Consider the following 19,934-nt stretch of genomic DNA (forward strand, 5'->3'; position numbering starts at 1 on the left):
ATAGTTCTCTGGACAGAATGACAAGAAGGAAGAACTCACAAAAACAAAACAAAACCAAAAAACAGAGGCAGCAGTCTGTGCCACAGTGCTAATCGATATAGATACAAGTAAGATGTCAGAGACAGAATTCAAGATAACATCATAAAGTTAATAACTAGGCTCGAAAAAAGCATAAATGGCAATATAGACTCTCTAAGGGCAGAAATGAAATCTAATCAGGCCAAACTTAAAAATGCTATGAATGAGATGCAGTCTAAACTGGATACTCTATCAGGTAGGGTCAATGAGGCAGAATAGAGAATCAGTGATCTAGAAGATAACGTGGTGAAAAGGAAGGAAGTTGAGGAAAACCGAGATATGCAGCTTGTAGCCCATGAAAAAAGGCTTGGAGAGATAAATGATGCCATGAAATGTTCCAATGTCAGAATTATTAGGATTCCCAAGTGGGTAGAAATTGAGAGAGGGCTAGAAGGTATATTTGAGCAAATCATTGCTGAGACCTTCCCTAATCTGGGGAAGCAAACAAGCACTCATGTCCATGAGACAGAGAGGACGCCTCCCAAAATCAATGAAAATAGATCAATACCCCAACATATAATAGTGAAGCTTGCAAATCTTACAGCCAAAGAAACTATCCAGAGAGTAGCTAGGGAGGGGAGGTTCCTTATGTATGTATGGAGGGAGGAATATCAGAATAACATGAAACCTATCTACAGAAGCCTGACAAGTCAGAAAGGGCTGACAAGACATATTCAGGGTACTAAATGAGAAGAACGTGCAGCCAAGAATACTTTATCCAGCAGGGCTGTCTGTTGTTCAGAACGGATGGAGAGATAAAGAGCTTCCAGGGCAAACAGAAACTGAAAGAATATGTGATCACCAAGGCAGCCCTGAAAGAAATATTAAGGGGGATTCTGTAAGTGAAGAGAGACCCCAAGAGTAATATAGACCAGAAAGTAACAGAGACAATCTACAGAAACAGGGACTTACTTTACAGGCAATACAATGGCACTAAATTAATATATTTCAATAGTGTCTCTGAATGCAAATAGGCTAAATGTTCCAGTTAAAAGACACAGGGTATCTGATCAGATAAAAAAGCAAGACCCATCCATATGCTGTCTACAAGTGACACATTTTAGACCCAAAGACACCTCCAGGCTGAAAGTAAGAGGGTAGAGACCCATTTACCACACTAATGGATCTGAAAAGAAAGCTGGGATAGCAATCCTCCTATCAGACAAATTAGGTTTTAAACCAAAGACTATACTCAGAGATGTAGAGGGATACTATATCATACTCAAAGGGTCTATCCAAAAAGATCTAAGAATTATAAATATTTATGCTCCTGACTTGGAAGTAGCCAATTATATAAACCAATTAATAAACAAAATAAAGAAACATATTGATAATAATACATTAATAGTGAGAAACTTCAACATCCCACTGACAGCAGTGGACAGATCATCTAACCAGAAGATCAACAAGCAAACAAGGGCTTTGAATGACACACTGGACTAGATGGACTTCACAGATACACACAGAGTATTCCATCCTAAAGCAACAGAATACACATTCTTCTCCAGTGCACATGGAACATTCTCCAGAATAGAGCACATATGGGTCACAAGTCATGTAGGTCTCAACTGGCACCAAAAGACTGGGATTACTCAAGTCATATTTTGAGAGGACAATGCTTTGAAAGTGAACCCAATCGCAAGAGGAAATTTGGAAGGAACTCAAACACATGGAAGTTAAAGAGCATCCTACTAAGAATGAATGTGTCAACCAGGAAATTAAAGAAGAATTAAGAAAATTCATGGAGGGGCGCCTGGGTGGCACAGCGGTTAAGCGTCTGCCTTCGGCTCAGGGTGTGATCCTGGCATTATGAGATCGAGCCCCATATCAGGCTCCTCTGCTATGAGCCTGCTTCTTCCTCTCCCACTCCCCCTGCTTGTGTTCCCTCTCTCACTGGCTGTCTCTATCTCTGTCAAATAAATAAATAAAATCTTAAAAAAAAAAAAAGAAAATTCATGGAAACTAATGAAAATTAAAGCAAAGCCGTTCAAAAACTTTGGGATGCAGTAAAAGTGGTCCTAAGAAGTACATTGCAATACAAGCCTCTCTCAAAAAATTAGAAAAATCTCAAAAACACAAGCTAACCTTGAACCTAAAGGATCTGAGAAAGAGCAGCATGTAAAGCCTAAGCCAAGCAGGAGAAGAGAAATAAAGATTAGAGCAGAAATCAATGAAAGAGAAACCAGTAGAACAGTATCAATGAAACTAGAAGCTGGTTCTTCGAAAGAATTAATAAGATTGATAAACCCCTAGCCAGACTTATTCAAAAGAGAAAGGACCCAGATTAATAAAATCATGAATGAAAAAGAAGAGATCACGACTAATACCAAGTTAATACAAACGATTTTAAGAACATATCATGAGCAATTATATGCCAACAATTTAATCTGGAAGAAATGGATGCATTTCTAGAAACTTATAAACCAGCAAAACTGAAACAGGAAGAAATAGAAAACTTGAACAGACCCACGATCAGGATGGAAATTGAAGCACTAATCAAAAATCTTGCAACAAACAACAGACCAGCGCTGGATGGCTTCCCAGAGTAATTCTACCAAACATTTAAAGAAGAATGAAAACCTATTCTTCTGAAGCTGGTAAAAAAAAAAAAAAAAAAAGAAGAAGAAGAAGAAGAAGAAGAAGAATGAAAACTTCCAAACTCGTTCTATGAGGCCAGCATTACCTTGATCCCAAAGCCAAAAAAAGGACCCTATCAAAAAGGACAATGACACTCCAATATTCCGATGAACACGGATGCAAAAATTCTCACCAAGATACTAGCCAATAGGATCCAACAGTACATTAAAAGGATGATTCACCACAACAAAGTGGAATTTAATCCTGGGCTGTGAGGGTGGTTCAACATTTGCAAATTGATGTGATACATCACATTTATAAAAGAAAGGACAAGAACCACAGGATCCTCTCAATTGATGCAAAAGAAAGCACTTGACAAAACACAGCATCCTTTCTTGATTTAAAGTCTCCACAGTGTAGGGATAGAGGGAAGAAACCTCAATATCATAAAAGCCATAGAGAAAATTCCCCAGCCAATATCATTCTCAATGGGGAAAGACTGAGAGCTTTCCCCCTAAGGTCACGAACACAACAGGGATGCCCACTCTCACTACTATTGTTCAACATAGTACTAGAAGTCCTACCCTCGGCAACCAACAACAAAAAGAAATAAAATGCATCCAAATAGGCAAAGAAAGTCGAACTCTCACTCTTTGCAGATGACATGATCTCTATGTAGAAAACCCAAAAGACTCTACCCCAAAATTGCTAGAACTGATACAGGAATTCAGCAATGTGTGTGCATATTTATGTGTTGTACGTATATGATGTGTATATGTGCGTATATATGGCATATATACCTCCCAAGTACTTTCCCATTCAAGAGAGGAGAAAGAAGAAAACGAAACAAAAGGACTCTGGCAGTGTGAAAGAGGCCCATCGTCTGGGTGTGTCCGGCTTCCTGGAAAGCCAGGCAGAGGGCTGGTTACAGGGACGGCTTTGAGCCCGGTGGACCCAGATTAGAGTCTGGACCCTGACACTCCCTACCAGGGTGGCCTCAGGCAGACCAGCCTCTCTGCACCTCACTGCTCCTATCTATAACACGGCAGTGGCTGCCATGCCGAGGTGGGAGGACGCTGTCAGGATTAGTGGGCTAGGCCATGGAAAGCCCCCAGAGCCCTTTTCGGATTTGAGATGGCTCAAGGCCAACCCATGTGTGTGTGTCTGTGTGTGTCAGGGTGCAGGGTGTTCCCTGTAAAATATTCCTTGGACGTCACTCCCCCACCTCTGCCCCCTCCTAGGATGCTTCCCAACCTCAGCTTTGTCCTGGAAGCTGGACTCCCCCTTCCCTTGGAACCCTAGGAGTAAAGCCAGCGCTGAGCCCTTCAAACCCCCACACCCAGAGGCCCCTGCTGCCGGCTCAGGAGGGGGGACAGCCTATGTTGGGCTTTGGACCATACATTCAGCAAACAAGAACTTAGCACCTTGACCTGCCAGGGGTCGCTGGGCTCTCTCTCAAGCCCAACGAGGGGAGGGAGGAGCTTCCTTAGGCCCAAGGGTCAGAAATCCTGAATCAAGGGGCAAAGGGAGAGGCCTCTCCCAGCTTCAGAAAGGTGCAAGGGAAGCCCGTCTAGAACGTGTGCAGGTGGCGGTACAGCGCTGGCGATGGGCACGAAGGAGAAGCTCCCCAGGAGCCGTCAGGCTCCAGGTCCTAGGCGAGCCCCGGCAAGCCAGCGGAAGCCACAGCAGCCCATCGCGAAGGCAAAGGCGCCAAAGCAGCACACTATGAGGCTGAGGGCTGTGACTGTGGTGGCCTTAGTGTTGGCAGTGGCAGCGGTAGTGGCAGCGGTGGCAGCGGTGAAGAGGACCATGGCAGCAGAGGCGGCGGCAGAGCGGATGAAGAAGGTGATGGCGGCAATGACAGTGGCGGTGGTGGTGGTCGCTGTGGCGGTGGCGGTGGCGGTGGCGCCACGGTGAGCTGCGAATGGAAGGCCCCCTGCGCCAGCGACCCCGCAGGAGGGGTGGGCAGGGAGACCCTGGGTCGGGCGGGCGGAAGAAGCGTGGGTCTGGGTCTCGCGCGCGCGCTATGGGCCGCGTCCCAGCAGGTGAAGGGCGCAGGCGCGGCAGGGGTGAGGCGGGGCACCCAAGGTGTGGTGCGAGGAGGCCTGCGGGCTGCAAAGCCACCCCAAGTTGCAAGGGTATTCATTTGCCACATGAAGATACTGAGGCACGGAGAGGCTGACGTCACGCCAGAAGTAAGCGGCAGTGGCCCAGCTGGGGTTAGAACCTGCAGCCGCGCTCAGGGCCCTTCACCCAGCGCCGCGCATAGTGACCCTGGGTGTGTGTATGACCTCCACAGGTACCCACATGTGTGCGCCCTCCTCAGTAACCTCGGGGTGTGCGTCACCCTCCTCTGGGTCCCAGGTGCGTGGGTGGGGCGGCAGGGGTTACATATGCAGGACAAAGTCCTGGAAGGATGCCCGGTGAGTCAGCACACCCAGCCTCCCCTGCGGGGTAAGTTAGAGATGACCAGGAATGGGGGTTAAGCATCTCGGAGGGGAGCATTCCTTTGCTGGGGACTGGTAGCTTCTTTACCTTTAGAAGACGAAACAGGGAGACTCTGAGAGGCTGCAGAGTGACCTGTTTATGGGCCCGTGGGTGGGGAAGGTGGCCCTGCCAGGGCCTATGGCAGAGAGAAGGCAGTACCGGCTTAGCTTTGCCTCTGTGGCTACGGGAAGGTGGTCCAGGGGGGCTCGCTCTTTTGATTTGTCAAGAGAAATCAGAAATCAGATGTATGTGAAATTTGATTTTCAAATACTAGCAACAGTTCAGTCTTAAAATGTCTGTGGGCTCATCTGACACTGCTGGTGGGGTCCACGTGAGCCCTTCGCACTGGGGCCTACAGAGCTGGGAAGACTAGGCTTACAAGAGCCAGGCCACACAGTGGGATTTTATAAATTCCAGCAGAGAAGCAGAAAGATGGCAGGCGAGCAAGATCACCCTGACTCCTTCAGAGGCTCTGCTTCCCTCCCTCCCTTTCTCTCTTCTTTTTTTCCCTTTCTTTTCTTCTCCTTTCTTTTCCCTTTCCCTTTCCTTCCTTCTTTCCTTCTTTTTTTCTTTTCGTCCTCCCTTCCTCTTTCTTTTTTTCCATTTCTTATTTCTTTTTTCTTCCTTTCTTTCTTTCTTCTTTCCTCCCTCCCTCTCTTTCTATTCTTTTTTCCATTCCCTTCCTTTTTCTTTTCTTTTCTTTTCTTTTCTTTTCTTTTCTTTTCTTTTCTTTCTTTTCTTTCTTTTCTTCCCAGGTGCATGGGGGTCTGTGTTAGCTCTGAAGCCTTCCTCTCCCTGCTCTCTCACAATCTGGTCCATCTCAAAAAGCCGGGCTGCACTCTCAGGGATGGGCTCATGTCCCTCTTCCCCAGAACCTTGCTGTCATCAGCAGACCAGCCTGGTGGTACAAGAAACCAAGGCTGCAAGTTGGCATTTGCCTTCTCTGTGGCTGGCAGATGGGCTTGCTGTGACCAGAGCCCGTGTTGTGGACAAATCTGATTGTGAAATAGGTGTGATATGGGGAGGGGAGGCCCCGTTCCCACCCTCTGAAGTCTGTCCCCATTCAGAGTATTTCCTCCCTCCTCCCTCCTTACTGGCGTCCTCGTTGCTTACAGACAAAGGCAAGCTTGCAGTGGGAGGAGAAGCAGGACTGGCTTCCTTGCTCACTCTGGCAAGCCCGGAGAAGTCAGGAGGCCGGGGTTTTTAGCAAGGACTCAGGAGATGGGGTGACAAACCTTCCTTCCACAAGAGTCTACTGATGCTCTAACGTCTAAAATGATTCTCACAAGGAAATTAAACAGGTTTGTCTTGGAGTGAGGCAGCCACAATGCCACCTCTTCCTGTGGTGTGGAGCTGTTGAACCCGGCCAGAGGCGGGCCACGTCGTCCCCTGCCCTCCCACACACCGCTACCCCTGCTGGCCCTCCAGTTCTGCAGAGCCCTGGGCTCCTGCCTTGTGCTGCGCTGCGTGGGCTGAGTGGAGGTTGGGAGTAGCCTTTGCACGATGATGCCTTATTAGCCCCTGTGGGTTTATAGGAAGTCATTCAGAGCAAGTGAGAAGCTAGGTTTTTAGATGCACAATAGAGTATGAAGTGGCTATGTCCTGCCTCCTTGCCATGCATTTTCTTGTTACACAGAAAGTGTTTCCAGGGTGCAGGTCCATAATCCTGCAAAAACCCTGTTTTAGGAGTGGTGTCTGGGCAGAGTGCCCTGGCCAGGAAGCCCACCTTGCAGACCATGCTTGGGGTCTTCATGTGCCTGGAAATGGGGAGCTCACTACAGCATCCAGAGGGGCCTTCCCAGGACTGAGCTTTGACTCCTCTTTTCCCAGCATAACTGACAGATAGAAAGCTGCATGTAAACCAGATATAAGCTATATGATGACTAGATGCTTTACAGAAGGACTGTTAGCCTTAGAAACGTTTTACCATGAAATTAATTCCTTTGGTTAGCAATATTCGAAATGAATTAGTATTTGAAAGAAAACTCATTTGCGTAGCTTCACAGCACCATGACTACTGGATAAATCAAGTCACACCCTCCATCCCCTCATTTCTTAGTGACTTCTGCCATGTGCAGTCCCTTTGCTGTTAGAATGCTATTTTTCTATTGTGACCTTTGTGGATAAATCCTGACCCTCACATGGGCTCTCTTCCAGGGTGGAGGGGCGGTGTGGACTCTGTCTGCAAGGGGATGCTGGTAGTGAGCAAAGGTGCAGGAAGCTCGGAGGTGTGTTGGCAGGTCCAGGACACATAGGGCCAGAGGAGGGGGCAGGCACCCCTGACTCCTCCAGTCCCTTGAGCACCCCTGCAGGGCCTGTCCCTCCATCGCCTCTACACCCCACTTGGTCAAAGAGACACATTGGGGGAGGCTTGTTTGCACTTTCTGAACTCGAGCACCAAGCAGCAGATGTCCGATGTCTGGGTCATGCTCTCGTAGAGGCTTGCTGTCCGAGGTGGGGTTAGAGACCAGCTGGAGCTTGTCCCCACGCAGAATCTCAGCCCACGCACGCGGGCTGCATTTCCCAAGGTCATCAGTGATTCTGTGCCCTTGTGGAGAACCACGGATCTCAGAACACGGCAGGGGCCAGAGCACAGGACATGCCTTACCTCTGCTGGGACGGCAGAGAGGTCCTGAACCCTGACTGTGGTGATCCAGCAGACCCACAGACTCGTTCTGGGGCTCAGAAGTCTCTCCCAGGACTGGGAGGATGATTTTACATCAGAGGCTGCTTCTGGATTTTTCTTGGGTCAAAAAAAGATGTAACCAAGAGTTACTGAGCAACAGGGTCTGCCCCAAACGTTATCAAATTCCTTTAGGGACTGCTTGCATGAAAAGCGGAGTGATGGAAGGAAGTGCCCTTCGAGCCCTAGGTCCAGCCGAGGCCAGAAGGAGAAGCATCAGCTCGTGGCCACTTTGATTTTACTTCTGGGGCCTGTCAGGTGGCTCGTCCGTGTTGTGGGTCTCCATGCCCACTGACCCTGGGGCAGAGTCCACCCTGCTCTTGCCCTGCCTGCCAGTTTCCCACCAGTGCAGCAAAAAGTATTGTGACCTCAGAGAATTGTTCTAAGGTCATTCGTCCAAAGGTCCATCTGTCTGTCTATTGGAACAGATGCAAAGCCCTGGAATTCTGTGGTTTAGTTTATTCTCTGGTTGTCCCATCTTACTGGTCCTCCTTAGGGTCAACCTGCCCCCGCCTTTACCATCCCCCATGCAGAACTGAATGGGCTTTAGGAGTGGCTGCTGATGGAAAAGCCAGTGGTTGTCTCAGCAACAGAATATTCATTTAGAGCCAACATGTCTGCGGGCCGCAGTGTTCCACACTCACACCAGGTACTTGCATCCATTCTGCCCAGACCTTTCCAGAATCCAGCTGGTAGGTGGGTTGTCTCATTTTACAGGTGAGGACTCTGACGCTCTGCTCAGGGTCAGGAGGGTAGGGGTGGGCGCAAGGCCAGTGATGTCATGGAATCAGTTCTTGCCCCCTTTCTGGCTTGGCATGAGCTCCGTTCCCTGTCCCATGACAGGGGAGTGGAGGCTGGGACGTCCTGCTCTCCGCCAGGCTCTGTGCCCTGGGGAGGCCTGAGGCAGCAGGAAGGGCGCAGACTCAAGAGAGGGCTCGCTTGCCTCACTAGTGATGACCCGCGGGAGCCTGGGGCCAGGCCTGCTCCGTAACCCGGCACAAATCAGAAGTGAAGCAGAGGGCAAGGAAGACCTTTCCTCCCTTCTGCGGACTGTGTTGCTTATGAACTAAATGCTTCTCGGCTTCATCCGTGACAGGGACCCAACCACAGGGCTGGTGCCGTCTGTCCCGCGTACGGCAGAGCTCCCGTTCTCTACATGAGGACTGTTGCTCGGAACTCCAGCCAGAGTAACATTTGGGTGCAGGTACTCTGACGCTCATTAAAACTCTCCCTTTGAAATGCTTCCTTTGAGGGTCAGCAAGAAGCCCCTCTCGGTGGATGACGTCATGAAGCTGCTCATTTCCATCGCTGAGGAGAAGAAAATGAAGGGGGGCTTCAAGGACGCAGGGAGCTTCATCGGTAGTCTTCTCACTGGCATAACTGAAGTGATTGCTGGTAAGCCACAGAGGGAGAGTCAGCCTCGGGGGTGTTGTAACAAAGGCCTTTAAAACCACAGAGACCTCACAGAGGTCTCTGTCCTGTGGGAGATGTTGGTTGAGTTGAGGTTGCTTCTGTGACATGATTTGTGTCCCTAATTCCTCCTACTGAAAACACGGGCTTCTTTTTTTTTTTTTAATTTATTTAAAGAGATAGAGACAGCCAGCAAGAGAGGGAACACAAGCAAGGGGAGTGGGAGAGGAAGAAGCAGGCTCATAGCAGAGGAGCCTGATGTGGGGCTCGATCCCATAACGCCGGGATCACGCCCTGAGCCGAAGGCAGACGCTCAACTACTGTGCCACCCAGGCACCCCTGAAAACACAGGCTTCTGAGCATGAAGGTCTCCGAATTGCAGGGCTTTCCAGCAAATGGCATCCATATCGTGCAGACCTGGAGGGCGCCTCTCCCCTCAGCGATGTATCCGGGCATCTGAAGATGAAAGGGTGTCCTGGGTCCCTTGGATGGTCTCCTTCCCCGTCACCATGACAGGTCACTGCAGAAGGGAACCCGGGAGGAAGCTGGGTTTGCTGAGCACCCCCTAGGAGCAGACGCTGTCTGGCCGTTTTACATGAGCTCATTCAGAGCGACTCCCCATTCTGAAAGCAAACAGTCTCAGGCAGAAAAAGCACAAATATCCTAGAGGGGTTGTCCCTGCCCCCCGCTTTTGCCCCCTGCTTCTCCTTGACAGCCAGTTTCCAGCAATGAATGGAGGTTTGGCACACTTTTCCATCATTCTTGGTGCCAGGAAGGGTTGCTTCCTCTGGCTTCGGAGCAGGAAGGGTTCTCGTGTGGTCTGACCCGTGGGTCAGGGCTGCTGTGTGGGCCTCACTTGAGGAGGGGCTGGATTAGTTCTCCCGGGAGGTGCCTCAGATGGACCCTGCAACACAGGGAGCTTTGCCGCATGGTCGGCCGCACTGGGCTCAGAGCATCACTGGACGCCGCTCTGTGCGGGCAGTCTGTGCCGGCGACGGGGGAGAGCTCCCAGTCCAGCCTGCAGTCCTCCCACGACACAGGCTGGAGAGGTGACGGCCTGTCTGCCCAGGTTGGCTTCTGTTTCCGGCTCCCGGCATGGCTTCCTGCTCTGCTCTGTGTTTCTGTGGCAGGACTGGCACACAGGGACATTCCATGACGCTGAGGTCACACTGGGGAGTAAGTCAGCATGTGGGGGGCCCCAGACCGTCCACCTGTCCGTGTCCCTTTCCAACATGTGAATGAGTGAGTCCTGACCTCAATTCTCACCATCCAATCAGCAGCCATTGAGGGTGGAGACAAGGCCATTGCCTCCTTCCTCAGTGACAGTCTACATCTTTGTCCCCCCCCCCATCTAAGGTGCTCAGGGGAGGGCCTGATGGGACCCTTTATCATATAGCTGATCCCAGATGCCATTTTGGGAGCATATATTTTATCTGGTTGTGTCAGCGCTGGTAGAGAACACGATGTCTGCCAGGAGAACCGGGGGACTCACTACTTGCAGCCCCTAGTCGTGGGTGGGAACATCATTTTACCCAGAAAGCCGAGGAATTTTCTCTTCTCCAAAGAGTGAGTAATTTGCTGGTCGATATTCCTGGCAGCTTTTTGCATTAAGTGCTGCTCTAAATCAAATCTTGATGTTCTCCTAACGGTTTAGTGCAGATGAGGGCAACTCTGGGCTCTAAGCGCTTCGCGGGTGTCATGGGGAAAAGTTCAGTAAAACTTGTAAATGACTGGTTTTCCCTCCCCCGAATCCTCCCTGCTTTTGGAGCAGAGGGGAAGGGTGGCCAGGGGCGGTGTTCAGCCTCCAGGGCCCGATGCTGGCCTGGGCTCAACCCTAGGGGAGCTGTGTGCTCAGATGCCTCCACACTCGGCTTCCGGAGAGGGTGCAGGCGGGGTCAGCCCACACCTGGGTTCTCTCTGCCCGGGCTCTTTTCTCTCAAATAAACCTTTTATTCTGGAATAGTAGTAGAATTACAGACAAGCTGGCGAGACCGTGCAGAGAACTCCCCATGTATCCCTCACCGCTTCCGTTCCCCTGACATTACCATCTTGTTACCAGGTGCCCTTGTCAAAGTAAGAAACCAACACTGATGCATCACTACTAAGAGGTCTCCAGGCTTTATTTGTACTTTGCCAGTTTTTGCATTACTGATGTGTTCCTGTCCCAGAATCCAGCTCAAGCTATCACAGTGCATTTAATCCTCATGCCTACTTCGTCTCCCCGGGTCTGTGACAGTTTCTTGGACTTTTCTTTCATGGCCTTGAGGAGTACTGGGCAGGTGTTTGTAGAATGCCTCTCCGTTTGGGTCTGCCTGAGGGCTTTCTCTTGCTTAGCCCGGGGTTAGGGACCTTTGGAAAGCTTACCGAGGACACTGGTGGACAGCTGTCTCATAGCACCATTCCGGGGACGTGTGACATCCACAGGCCTTGCTGGCGATGTCCACCTTGATCACCTGGTTAAGGTGGTCTCTGCCAGCTTTCTGCGCTGTGAAGTTAGTGTCCCCCTTTCCATGCTCTGCTCTTTCGGAGAGAGTCACTAAGTCCAGCCGGGCTGCCTCCATTAATATCTGATCATCGGTATTTTAAAATCATGGGACTTTTAAAAGATATAGATCTGGCATTCTACGTGGCATCAGTGGGCTGGCAAAAGGGAGCCACCGCCCCTTTATTTTTTAAAATTTTTATTTAATTTCAATTAGCGAACTCATAGTACACCATTAGTTTCAGATGTAGTGTTCAACGATTCATCCGTTGCATAGAACACCCAATGCTCGTCACAACCCGTGCCCTCATAAATGCCCATCACCCAGTTACCCCCCCATCTACCTTTCCTTGAACATCAATTTGTTTCCCATAGTTAAGAGTTTCTCATGGTGTGCCCCCTCTCTGATTTTTTCTCATTCAATTTTCCCTCCCTTCCCTTATGGTCGTCTGCCCTGTTTCTTATATTTAACATATGCGTGAAACCATATGATAAATGTCTTTCTCCAATTGACTTATTTCACTTAGCATAATATTCTCCAATTCCATCCATGTTGATGTAAATGGTAAGTATTCATCCTTACTGATGGCTGAGTAATATTCCATTGTATATATACACCACCTCTCCTTTATCCATTCATCTGTTGATGGACAACTTCACTCTTTCCACAGTTTGGCTATTGCGGACATTGCTGCTATGAACATTGGGGTGCAGGTGCCCCTTCTTTTCACTATGTCTGTATCCTTGGGGTACACCCATTGGTGCAATTGCTGGGTCATAGGGTAGCTCTGTTTTTAACTTCTTGATGAAACTCCACACTGTTTTTGCACACTGGCCGTACCAGCTTGCATTCCCACCAACAGTGTATGAAGGTTCCCCTTTCTGCACATCCTCTCCAGCATTTGTTGTTTCCTGTCTTGTTAATTTTAGCCATTCTGACTGGTGGTGGTATCTCATTGGGGTTTTGATTTGTATTTCCCTGATGCCACATGATGTGGGACATTTTTTCATGTGTCTGTTGGCCATTTATATGTCTTCTTTGGAGAAATATCTGTTCATGTCTTCTGCCTGTTTCTTGACTGGATCATATCTGCTCTTTGGGTGTTAAGTCTGATGAATTTTTTATGGATATTGGATATCAGCCCTTTACCTGATATGTCCTTTGCAAATACCTTCTCCCATTCTGTAGGTTGTCTTTTAGTTTTGTTGACTGTTTCCTTTGCTGTGCAGAAGCTTTTTATCTTGATGAAATCCAAATACTTCATTTCTACTTTTGATTTCCTTGCCTTTGAAGACTTGTCTAGGAAAGAAATTGCTGTGGTCGAGGTGAAAGAGTTTCCTGCCTGTGTTCTCCTCTAAGATTTTGATGGATTCCTGTCTCACATTGAGGTCTTTCATCCATTTTGACTTTACCATTGTGTATGGTGTAAGAAAATGGTCCAGTTTCATTTTCCTACATGTGGCTGTCCTATTTTCCCAGCAGCACTGATTGAAGAGACTGTTTTCCATTGGATATTCTTTCCTGCTTTGTCAAAGATTAGTTGACCATAGAATTGAGGGCCCATTCTGGGCTCTCTGTCCCATTCCATTGATCTATGTGTATGCTTTTGTGCCAGCATCTTGCTGTCTTGATGATCACAACATTGTAATAGAGCTTGAAGTCAGGCATTCTGATGCCCCCAGAATTGGCTTTCTTCACAACATTCCTCTGGCTATTCAGGGTCTTTTCTGGTTCCATACAAATTTTAGGATCATTTGTTCCAGCTCTCTGAAAAATGTTGGTGGCATTTTGATAGGGATTGCATTGAATGCGTAGATTGCTCTGGGTAGCATAGACATCTAAACAACATTTATTCTTCTAATCCATGAGCATGGAATGTTTTTCCACCTCTTGGTGTCTTCCTTAATTTCTTTCATAAGTGTTCTATAGATTTTAGAGTACAGATCCTTTACCTCTTTGGTTTGGTTTATTCTTGTGTATCTTATGGTTTTGGTGCAATTGTAAATGGGATCAATTCCTTAATTTCTCTTTCTTCAGGCTTGTTGTTAATGTATAGAAATGGAAGTGATTTCAATGCATTGATTTTGTATCCTGCCATGTTGCTGAATTGTATGAGTTTTAGCAATTTTGGGGTGCAGTCTTTGGGTTTGTCACATAAAGTATCATGAGATCTTGAAAGAGTGAAAGTTTGAGTTCTTCTTTGCCAATCTGAATGTCTTTTATTTCTTTTTGTTGTCTGATTGCTGAGGCTAGGACTTCTAGTACTCTGTTGAACAATAGTGCCACCACCTGTTTAGACAACGACCCAGTTCTCCATCACCCACAGACTCACTCAGCCCTCTTCACTCCTCTCAAGTACCAGCTTGGCCCCTGAAGGCACCTAAGTTTGAGACCCCTGCCTCAGAGCACCTTCCTGTAGCCAACCTGGACCCACCTGGTCAGACAGAACTTTCCACTGACAAAAGGGCTTCAAGTCCCAAAATCATACACCTTAAATTTGATCATAAATTTACACTTAAAAATAATGGTTATTCCCTTTTGGGGTCACAGGAAGAGAAGTAGTTGAGGAAGTTGTATTTGGTAGTTACCATCATACAGCTCTGGAGGGCTGGTATGAGAAACCGTTGCTTCAGAGTGAAGGTCTCCTCCTCTGTCCCCAGGGTCCTTTAACCATGGGATTTCCCTGGAAATTTCCAAAGTTCAGGGGCAAAGAGCATATCATAGAGACAACTCAGCCTCACCACTGAGATGGTTGTCGTTGAAAACGCACTTGCGTCTCCGCTCTCTGCTTTAGGAGGAGAGCGTGTGTGGGAAGCAGGAAACCCGCAGGCCCTGGAGAAGATTTCCGTTAGCACAGCTGTGCGGTGGGAGAGGCTTCGCGCTGCATCTGTGAGTGCAGAGCTCAGAGAAGGCACGTTGGGGTTCAATATCTGAGCCAAATGAAGACCCCATAAACCCTTGCCCCCCCGCAAGGTGGGGTGGAGCGGGCACAAAGCCTAGCCGGTTCTGGCCCACGCGGGAATGTGCCCACTCATCATGGCGGTGGACGTGCTTTCAGCAAGAGCCTGAGGCCATGATTTATGAATATCACCCAATTAATTGAACCTTCCTTGTTTTCTAGGGCGGGCTGTTGGGGGTCTATTAGATACATGGATGACAACTGGACAGTTTAAGCCGATTCCTCAGATCATAATGGAGCTGCCTCCTGATACGAAGCAAAAGCTGTATAATGAAGCCACCGCCATCCTCAGGGACCTGGAGTGGAAGGACACTGTGGAGCTGACCAAGCAGGTCATGGGCAATGAGTTTGTAAAGCAGCAGCTCCTGGTGACACTGGTAAAGTTCCTCAAAGGCTAAGGTTCAGTACATTGACTGCAAAGGTTCTCCGGAGAAGCGGGGGTCTCATTTAGAGGATTCTGCTGACCTACATGGTGGTGGGCCGTTTAGATGGTTCTCCCAACTCATGGAAGGTGATTGGGGAGTTGGGGGAAGCCTCACCCATTCATTGCTCATGTGTTGGACCCAACTGTTCCAGACCCAGGGGACATGGGGTCCTAGTTCAGAGGTCCTGCCTTTATTCCTGGGAAAAACCCCGACCCAACTCCTCACCAGTTTCGGGTCAGACGGAGCAGGCCTTGCTGAGTGAAGTCACCCTGGACCAGCTGGGTCCTGGGGTGACTGTGATGGGCAGTGGGCCCGAGAGGGCAGGCCAGACCTGGAGTCCTGTCTCCCCCAGGAGGTGAAAGCACTTTCTGGCTTTCCCCTCAGGCTCTCCTCTCGGCTTCTGTGGTTTTAGTATTTTTACTCTGTGTGTCCTTTGCAAACTATTTATTTATTCATTTTTGAATAGGTAACAACAGCCTGGAACAAAACTTAGAAGACTCAGGATGGTACAAATGGAAAAGCAAGGCTTCCTCCAGCATGAATTCTGCCCCAGGACCCTCGCCAGAGGCAGCCTTAACTTGGTTTTTAAATAGTCTTTGAAAAACATTTCCATTTGCCAGCATTTATTGATGAGAGCTTAGAACAATCTAGTAATGGATGATGAAACTACTACAAATGTTACCACCTAGGAAGTCACTATTTACACATTCGGTATGTATCCTGTAAACCTTCTAATGCTATGTATGCAGATTTCCAGCATATTTACATTATTCTGTTTAGATTTCTTTGAATGCTTTTACCAATTAAAATTAAAAACATATTTCTGAGTTAATTTAAAATTCCTTGTAAACATGTGTCATGGCTGTATACTATTCCATCCTACTTAGCCCTTTCCCTGCTGCGGTTTTCATTGCTGCAGTGAACAGTTTTGTGCTAACATTCTGTTCCTATTTTAGACTCTCATAGACTTTTGGATAGACTCCTCAAAGTGAAATGCTGGGTTAAGAAGTAGGCAGTATTTTTCAAGGTTCTTATATTCAGTCAGAATTCATTCTAGACAGTGATGTCGATAACTCACTCTCCCTGCCACGGGGTTTGGGGTACACATCTCACTGCACCCTCACCAAGAAATAGGATGATAGTGTCTTAAGCCTTTGTGGATTTGATGGGTGACTACCGACATCTTGGTTTGGTTAGTTTTTCTTTGCCAATGGGGGTGACAAGGCCAAGGTCACCTGCTGATCGCCATCTTCCCAGGTGGTGTTGAAAGCCACCCAGGCCCCCGGGGGCCGATTCCCAGCAGAGCGGGAGGGTGTCCTGGCCTGAGCAGAGGGCTGGCTGTGGGCTGGCCCCCTGTGGCTGGCAGGACGGTGGCTGGCTGGGCGGTGGCAGCGGGGTGGCTAGGGAACAGCAGGGGGCTGCCAGCAGGGCAAGGAGGCAGCTGAGGAGGAAGCCTTGGTGGGGGGACCCGGTAGTTATAGAAAGAAGCCATCTGTTCTGGGCCGGCAATTAACTTGCTTTGGGTGTTGATGCGACAGCAACGAGCAAAGGTGTTTCCAGGCAGATGGTGTATTTTCAGCTGGAATGAACTTTTTTATTTTTCTGTTTTTTGAGATGTCTGGCTTGGAAGTAAGCATGACTGGGGTGTGTTGCAATGCGGGGGGGCTGTCAGGACTGGGGCTCCAGGCTTAGAAGGAAGTGTCCTCTCCCCATTCGTTACTGAGAGGTGCCATCTGCTGGGCAAGTAGGGGCATCCTCCCCCTTTCCCTCCCTGCCTTCCTGGCTCACCTGCCAGCCCAGGATGTGGCTCCACCAGGAGGCCCTTTTATGAGTTCCCCTGGGGAGGGGGCCTGGGGTCTTCCTGCGGTCTTAATAAGCCATGAACAGAACATCAGCCACATCTCCTGCCACCTTTTTTGCAGATAAACCAGAATGTGTCTCACCCTGAACAATCAACATATGGCCATTAGGAAGTGCCAGGATTCGTATACACCACGCAGGGAAGGGGGACCAACTGATGTGTTTTCAGTTGTTGGAGGAGGTAAATGGCTTTATTAGCCAGGGGAGGATTCCTGGACGATTGTGGTAGCAGTGGGTCAGGAGGTGAAGCTGGGGTCCGGCCAGCTGACTCGCAGCCTCGGGGCGGCTGTGGGTACCCCAAATGCTGACAAGTAGAGGGAGCAGAAAAGCATTTCTCTGAACTTTTCAGATGGTGGCTTTCTTTAATTTGTGTGAGTTTTAAGGGAAAGACGTTCTCATTCTCATCTACAATTAAGCAAATGCCAGGTTAATGTCCAGGCAGGATCTGTTACGTGACAATTACTTGGCAAAAATAAATACAAATGCTGGAACCTATAAGTGGCAGGGCCTGAGGAAGAAGACACCGCACACATGCAGACGGATGCTCACTCACACGCCAACAAGGCAGAGATGGGGATGGTAAGGGCTGGGCGGCTGCAATCGCAGATCGAGTGGCCAGGCGTCCCTGAAAAGGTGAAGCTGAGTCAAGCCCTGCAGGAAATGAGGCAGATATTTGGGAGAAGAACATCCAAGGCAGAGGAAGCAACAAGTGCAAATGCCCTGGGGTGGGGATGCCCCCAGCCTGGTGACGGAGCTGGGAGGAGCCTGTGTGGCTGGCAGAGAGGGCGGGGGACAGGGCCGGAGATGACCTAGAGGCAGGGGAGATGAAGCGGGGCCCGGTTTGTTGTGGTGGTTGGTTGTTGGTTGTGGTTTTGAGTGGGGAGTGTGGGTACCAGGAGCTCAGTTTCTGAGTGTGAAGTTGGAGACCGAGCGGGCAGTGGTCCGGGAGGGACTGGAGCCAGGAGGGAAGTCTGGGCTGAGGGACGAGAGAGACGGAATGTGGGAGCAGCAGGGGTGGAGAAGAAAGAGCAGATGGCCAGGCGGAGGAGGGCCCGCGGTTAGCATAAGGGGGCAGCCTGCCAGAGACCGCCCAGGGGGTGGTCGGGTGGCAGGAAGACCGAGAACCAGCCTGTGTTCCAGAACGCAGACGTCAGGTGAGGTGGTCGTCTACAAGGAGGCCACCGTGATCGGAGACCATGTAGTGGGGCGGTGGGAGCAGGGGCTGCTGGAAAGCACCCAGAGAACGGGAGTCACCCTGGGGAATCAGCCAAGGAATGTCACTGCAAAGGGCAAGAGAGACATGGAGCGAGGGCTAGAGATGGAAAAGTTGCTTTTGAAACAGCTTTATTGGGATGAAATTCACATCCCATAAAATCCACCCACCCTTTAAAGTTTGCCATTCGGCCATCGCTAGTGTATTCGCAACACTGTGCACCATCCCATTACCTAACTGCAGGGGCTTTTCACCACCCCAGACAGAAACCCCACACCCATGAGAGCTCACTGCCTGTTCTCCCCTCCCCCAGTCCCTGACCACCACCCATGTCCCTTCAGTCTCTACGGATTTGCCTGTTCTGACATTTCACACAAGTGCAATCCTTTACCATGTGCTCTCTTGTGACTGGCTCCATCCACTTAGCATCTTTCCAAGTTGGTTCATGTTGTAGCATGTATCCGAATATAATTCCTTTTTATTGCTGAATAATATCCCCTTGCATGTTTTATACAATGTATAGACCACACCGTGATGGACATCTAGGTTGGTAACAATTTTTTGGCTGTTACAAAAAGAGGTGTTAATGGACACTCAATACAGGGTTTTTGTGGACGTGTTGTCAGTTCTCTGGGGTGCGTACCTAGGATGCGAATTGCTTCTTTATATGGTAACTCTATGCTTAATATTCTGAGGAGCTGCCAAACTGTCTTGCAAAGTGGCTGCACCATTTTACGTCCCACCAGCAACGTATAAAGTTTTTGATTTCTTCCCAACCTCATCAACGCTTGTCATTGCCTTTTATATTTTGCCATCAGAGTAGGAAAAAAAGCAGCATCTCACTGTGGTTTTCATGACTAATGATGTTGAGCACCTTCTCGTGTGCTTACTGGCCATCTGAATATCATTTTGGAGAAATGTCTATGCAAATCCTTCGCCCATTTTTGAACTGGGTTGTTTGTCTCTTTATTGTTGAGTGTGAGAGATCTTTATATATTCTAGATACTAGTCCCTTATCAGATACCTGATTTGTAATTTTCTCCCATCCTGTATTTTTTTTTCACTTTGTGGATGGTGAAGAACAAAAGTTTTTAATTTGATGAAATCCCATTTATCTATTTTTTTTGTCATTTGTGTTTTGTGTCATATCTAAGAAACCACTATCGCATCATAAAGAGTTATTCCCGTGTTTCCATCTAAGAAATGATCTATTTTGAGTTAATTTTTTATATGGTATAAGACAGGGGGTTGTCCAACTTCACTTTTTTCCATGTAGTTATACTCCTGTCCCAGAACCATCTGTTGAAAAGATAATTACTCCCCGTGTAATTGTCCTGATAACTTGTTGAAATTTTTCTTATTTTTTACTCTGTGAGAAATAACTCAGGTGTGCGTGCTGCTGGGCACACCCTGCAGAGAGCTGGGAATGGTGATGAAAGGGAAAGAGGAGACTGACTGGAGCACTGGCCTCCACAGGGAGAGGGGTCCCGAGTGGAGGCGCTGGCTCAAGTCAAGGTCAAGGTCAAGGTCAGTGTGTAGTACCGGAGGAGAGATGGGCACAGATGTCAGCAGTGAACTTTCTCTGCTTTCCGCAGTGACACAGGCACCAAGTCAGCACTGCAGAGAACCGGAGGACGAGGGTTGGGAGCTGGCAGAAGCGGTGAGCCGGAGAGGACGTGGGCTGGGAAGATGCAGGATATTTGCCGGCTACATTGCAGCCCCCTCTGAGCTTAGGATGATGACCTGAAACAGGTGCAGA

At 48.7% G+C, this 19,934-nt stretch overlaps 1 protein-coding gene across 1 annotated transcript; it reads left to right on the forward strand.

Annotated features, from left to right (window-relative positions):
* Positions 1–3,381: 3,381 nt before the first annotated feature.
* On the forward strand, positions 3,382–15,922 carry LOC103661324 (protein C19orf12 homolog). Its single transcript, XM_040633665.1, has 4 exons — positions 3,382–4,568; positions 9,078–9,220; positions 14,840–15,054; positions 15,569–15,922. Exons 1-4 carry the CDS (start codon positions 4,261–4,263, stop codon positions 15,593–15,595), a joined length of 693 nt encoding a protein of 230 aa, XP_040489599.1. The 5' UTR covers positions 3,382–4,260; the 3' UTR covers positions 15,596–15,922.
* Positions 15,923–19,934: the final 4,012 nt, after the last annotated feature.

This window comes from Ursus maritimus, unplaced genomic scaffold (genome assembly GCF_017311325.1).
Source record: "Ursus maritimus isolate PB19 unplaced genomic scaffold, ASM1731132v1 scaffold_19, whole genome shotgun sequence".
NCBI classification, from domain to species: Eukaryota; Metazoa; Chordata; class Mammalia; order Carnivora; family Ursidae; genus Ursus; species Ursus maritimus.

Coding starts and splice junctions, on each gene's coding strand:
- LOC103661324 (XM_040633665.1), top strand. CDS start 4,261: ATGGGCACGAAGGAGAAGCTCCCCAGGAGCCGTCAGGCTCCAGGTCCT. Junction 4,569..9,077: donor GCGGTGGCGGTGGCGCCACG/GTGAGCTGCGAA, acceptor GCTTCCTTTGAG/GGTCAGCAAGAAGCCCCTCT. Junction 15,055..15,568: donor AGCAGCTCCTGGTGACACTG/GTAAAGTTCCTC, acceptor ATTTTTGAATAG/GTAACAACAGCCTGGAACAA.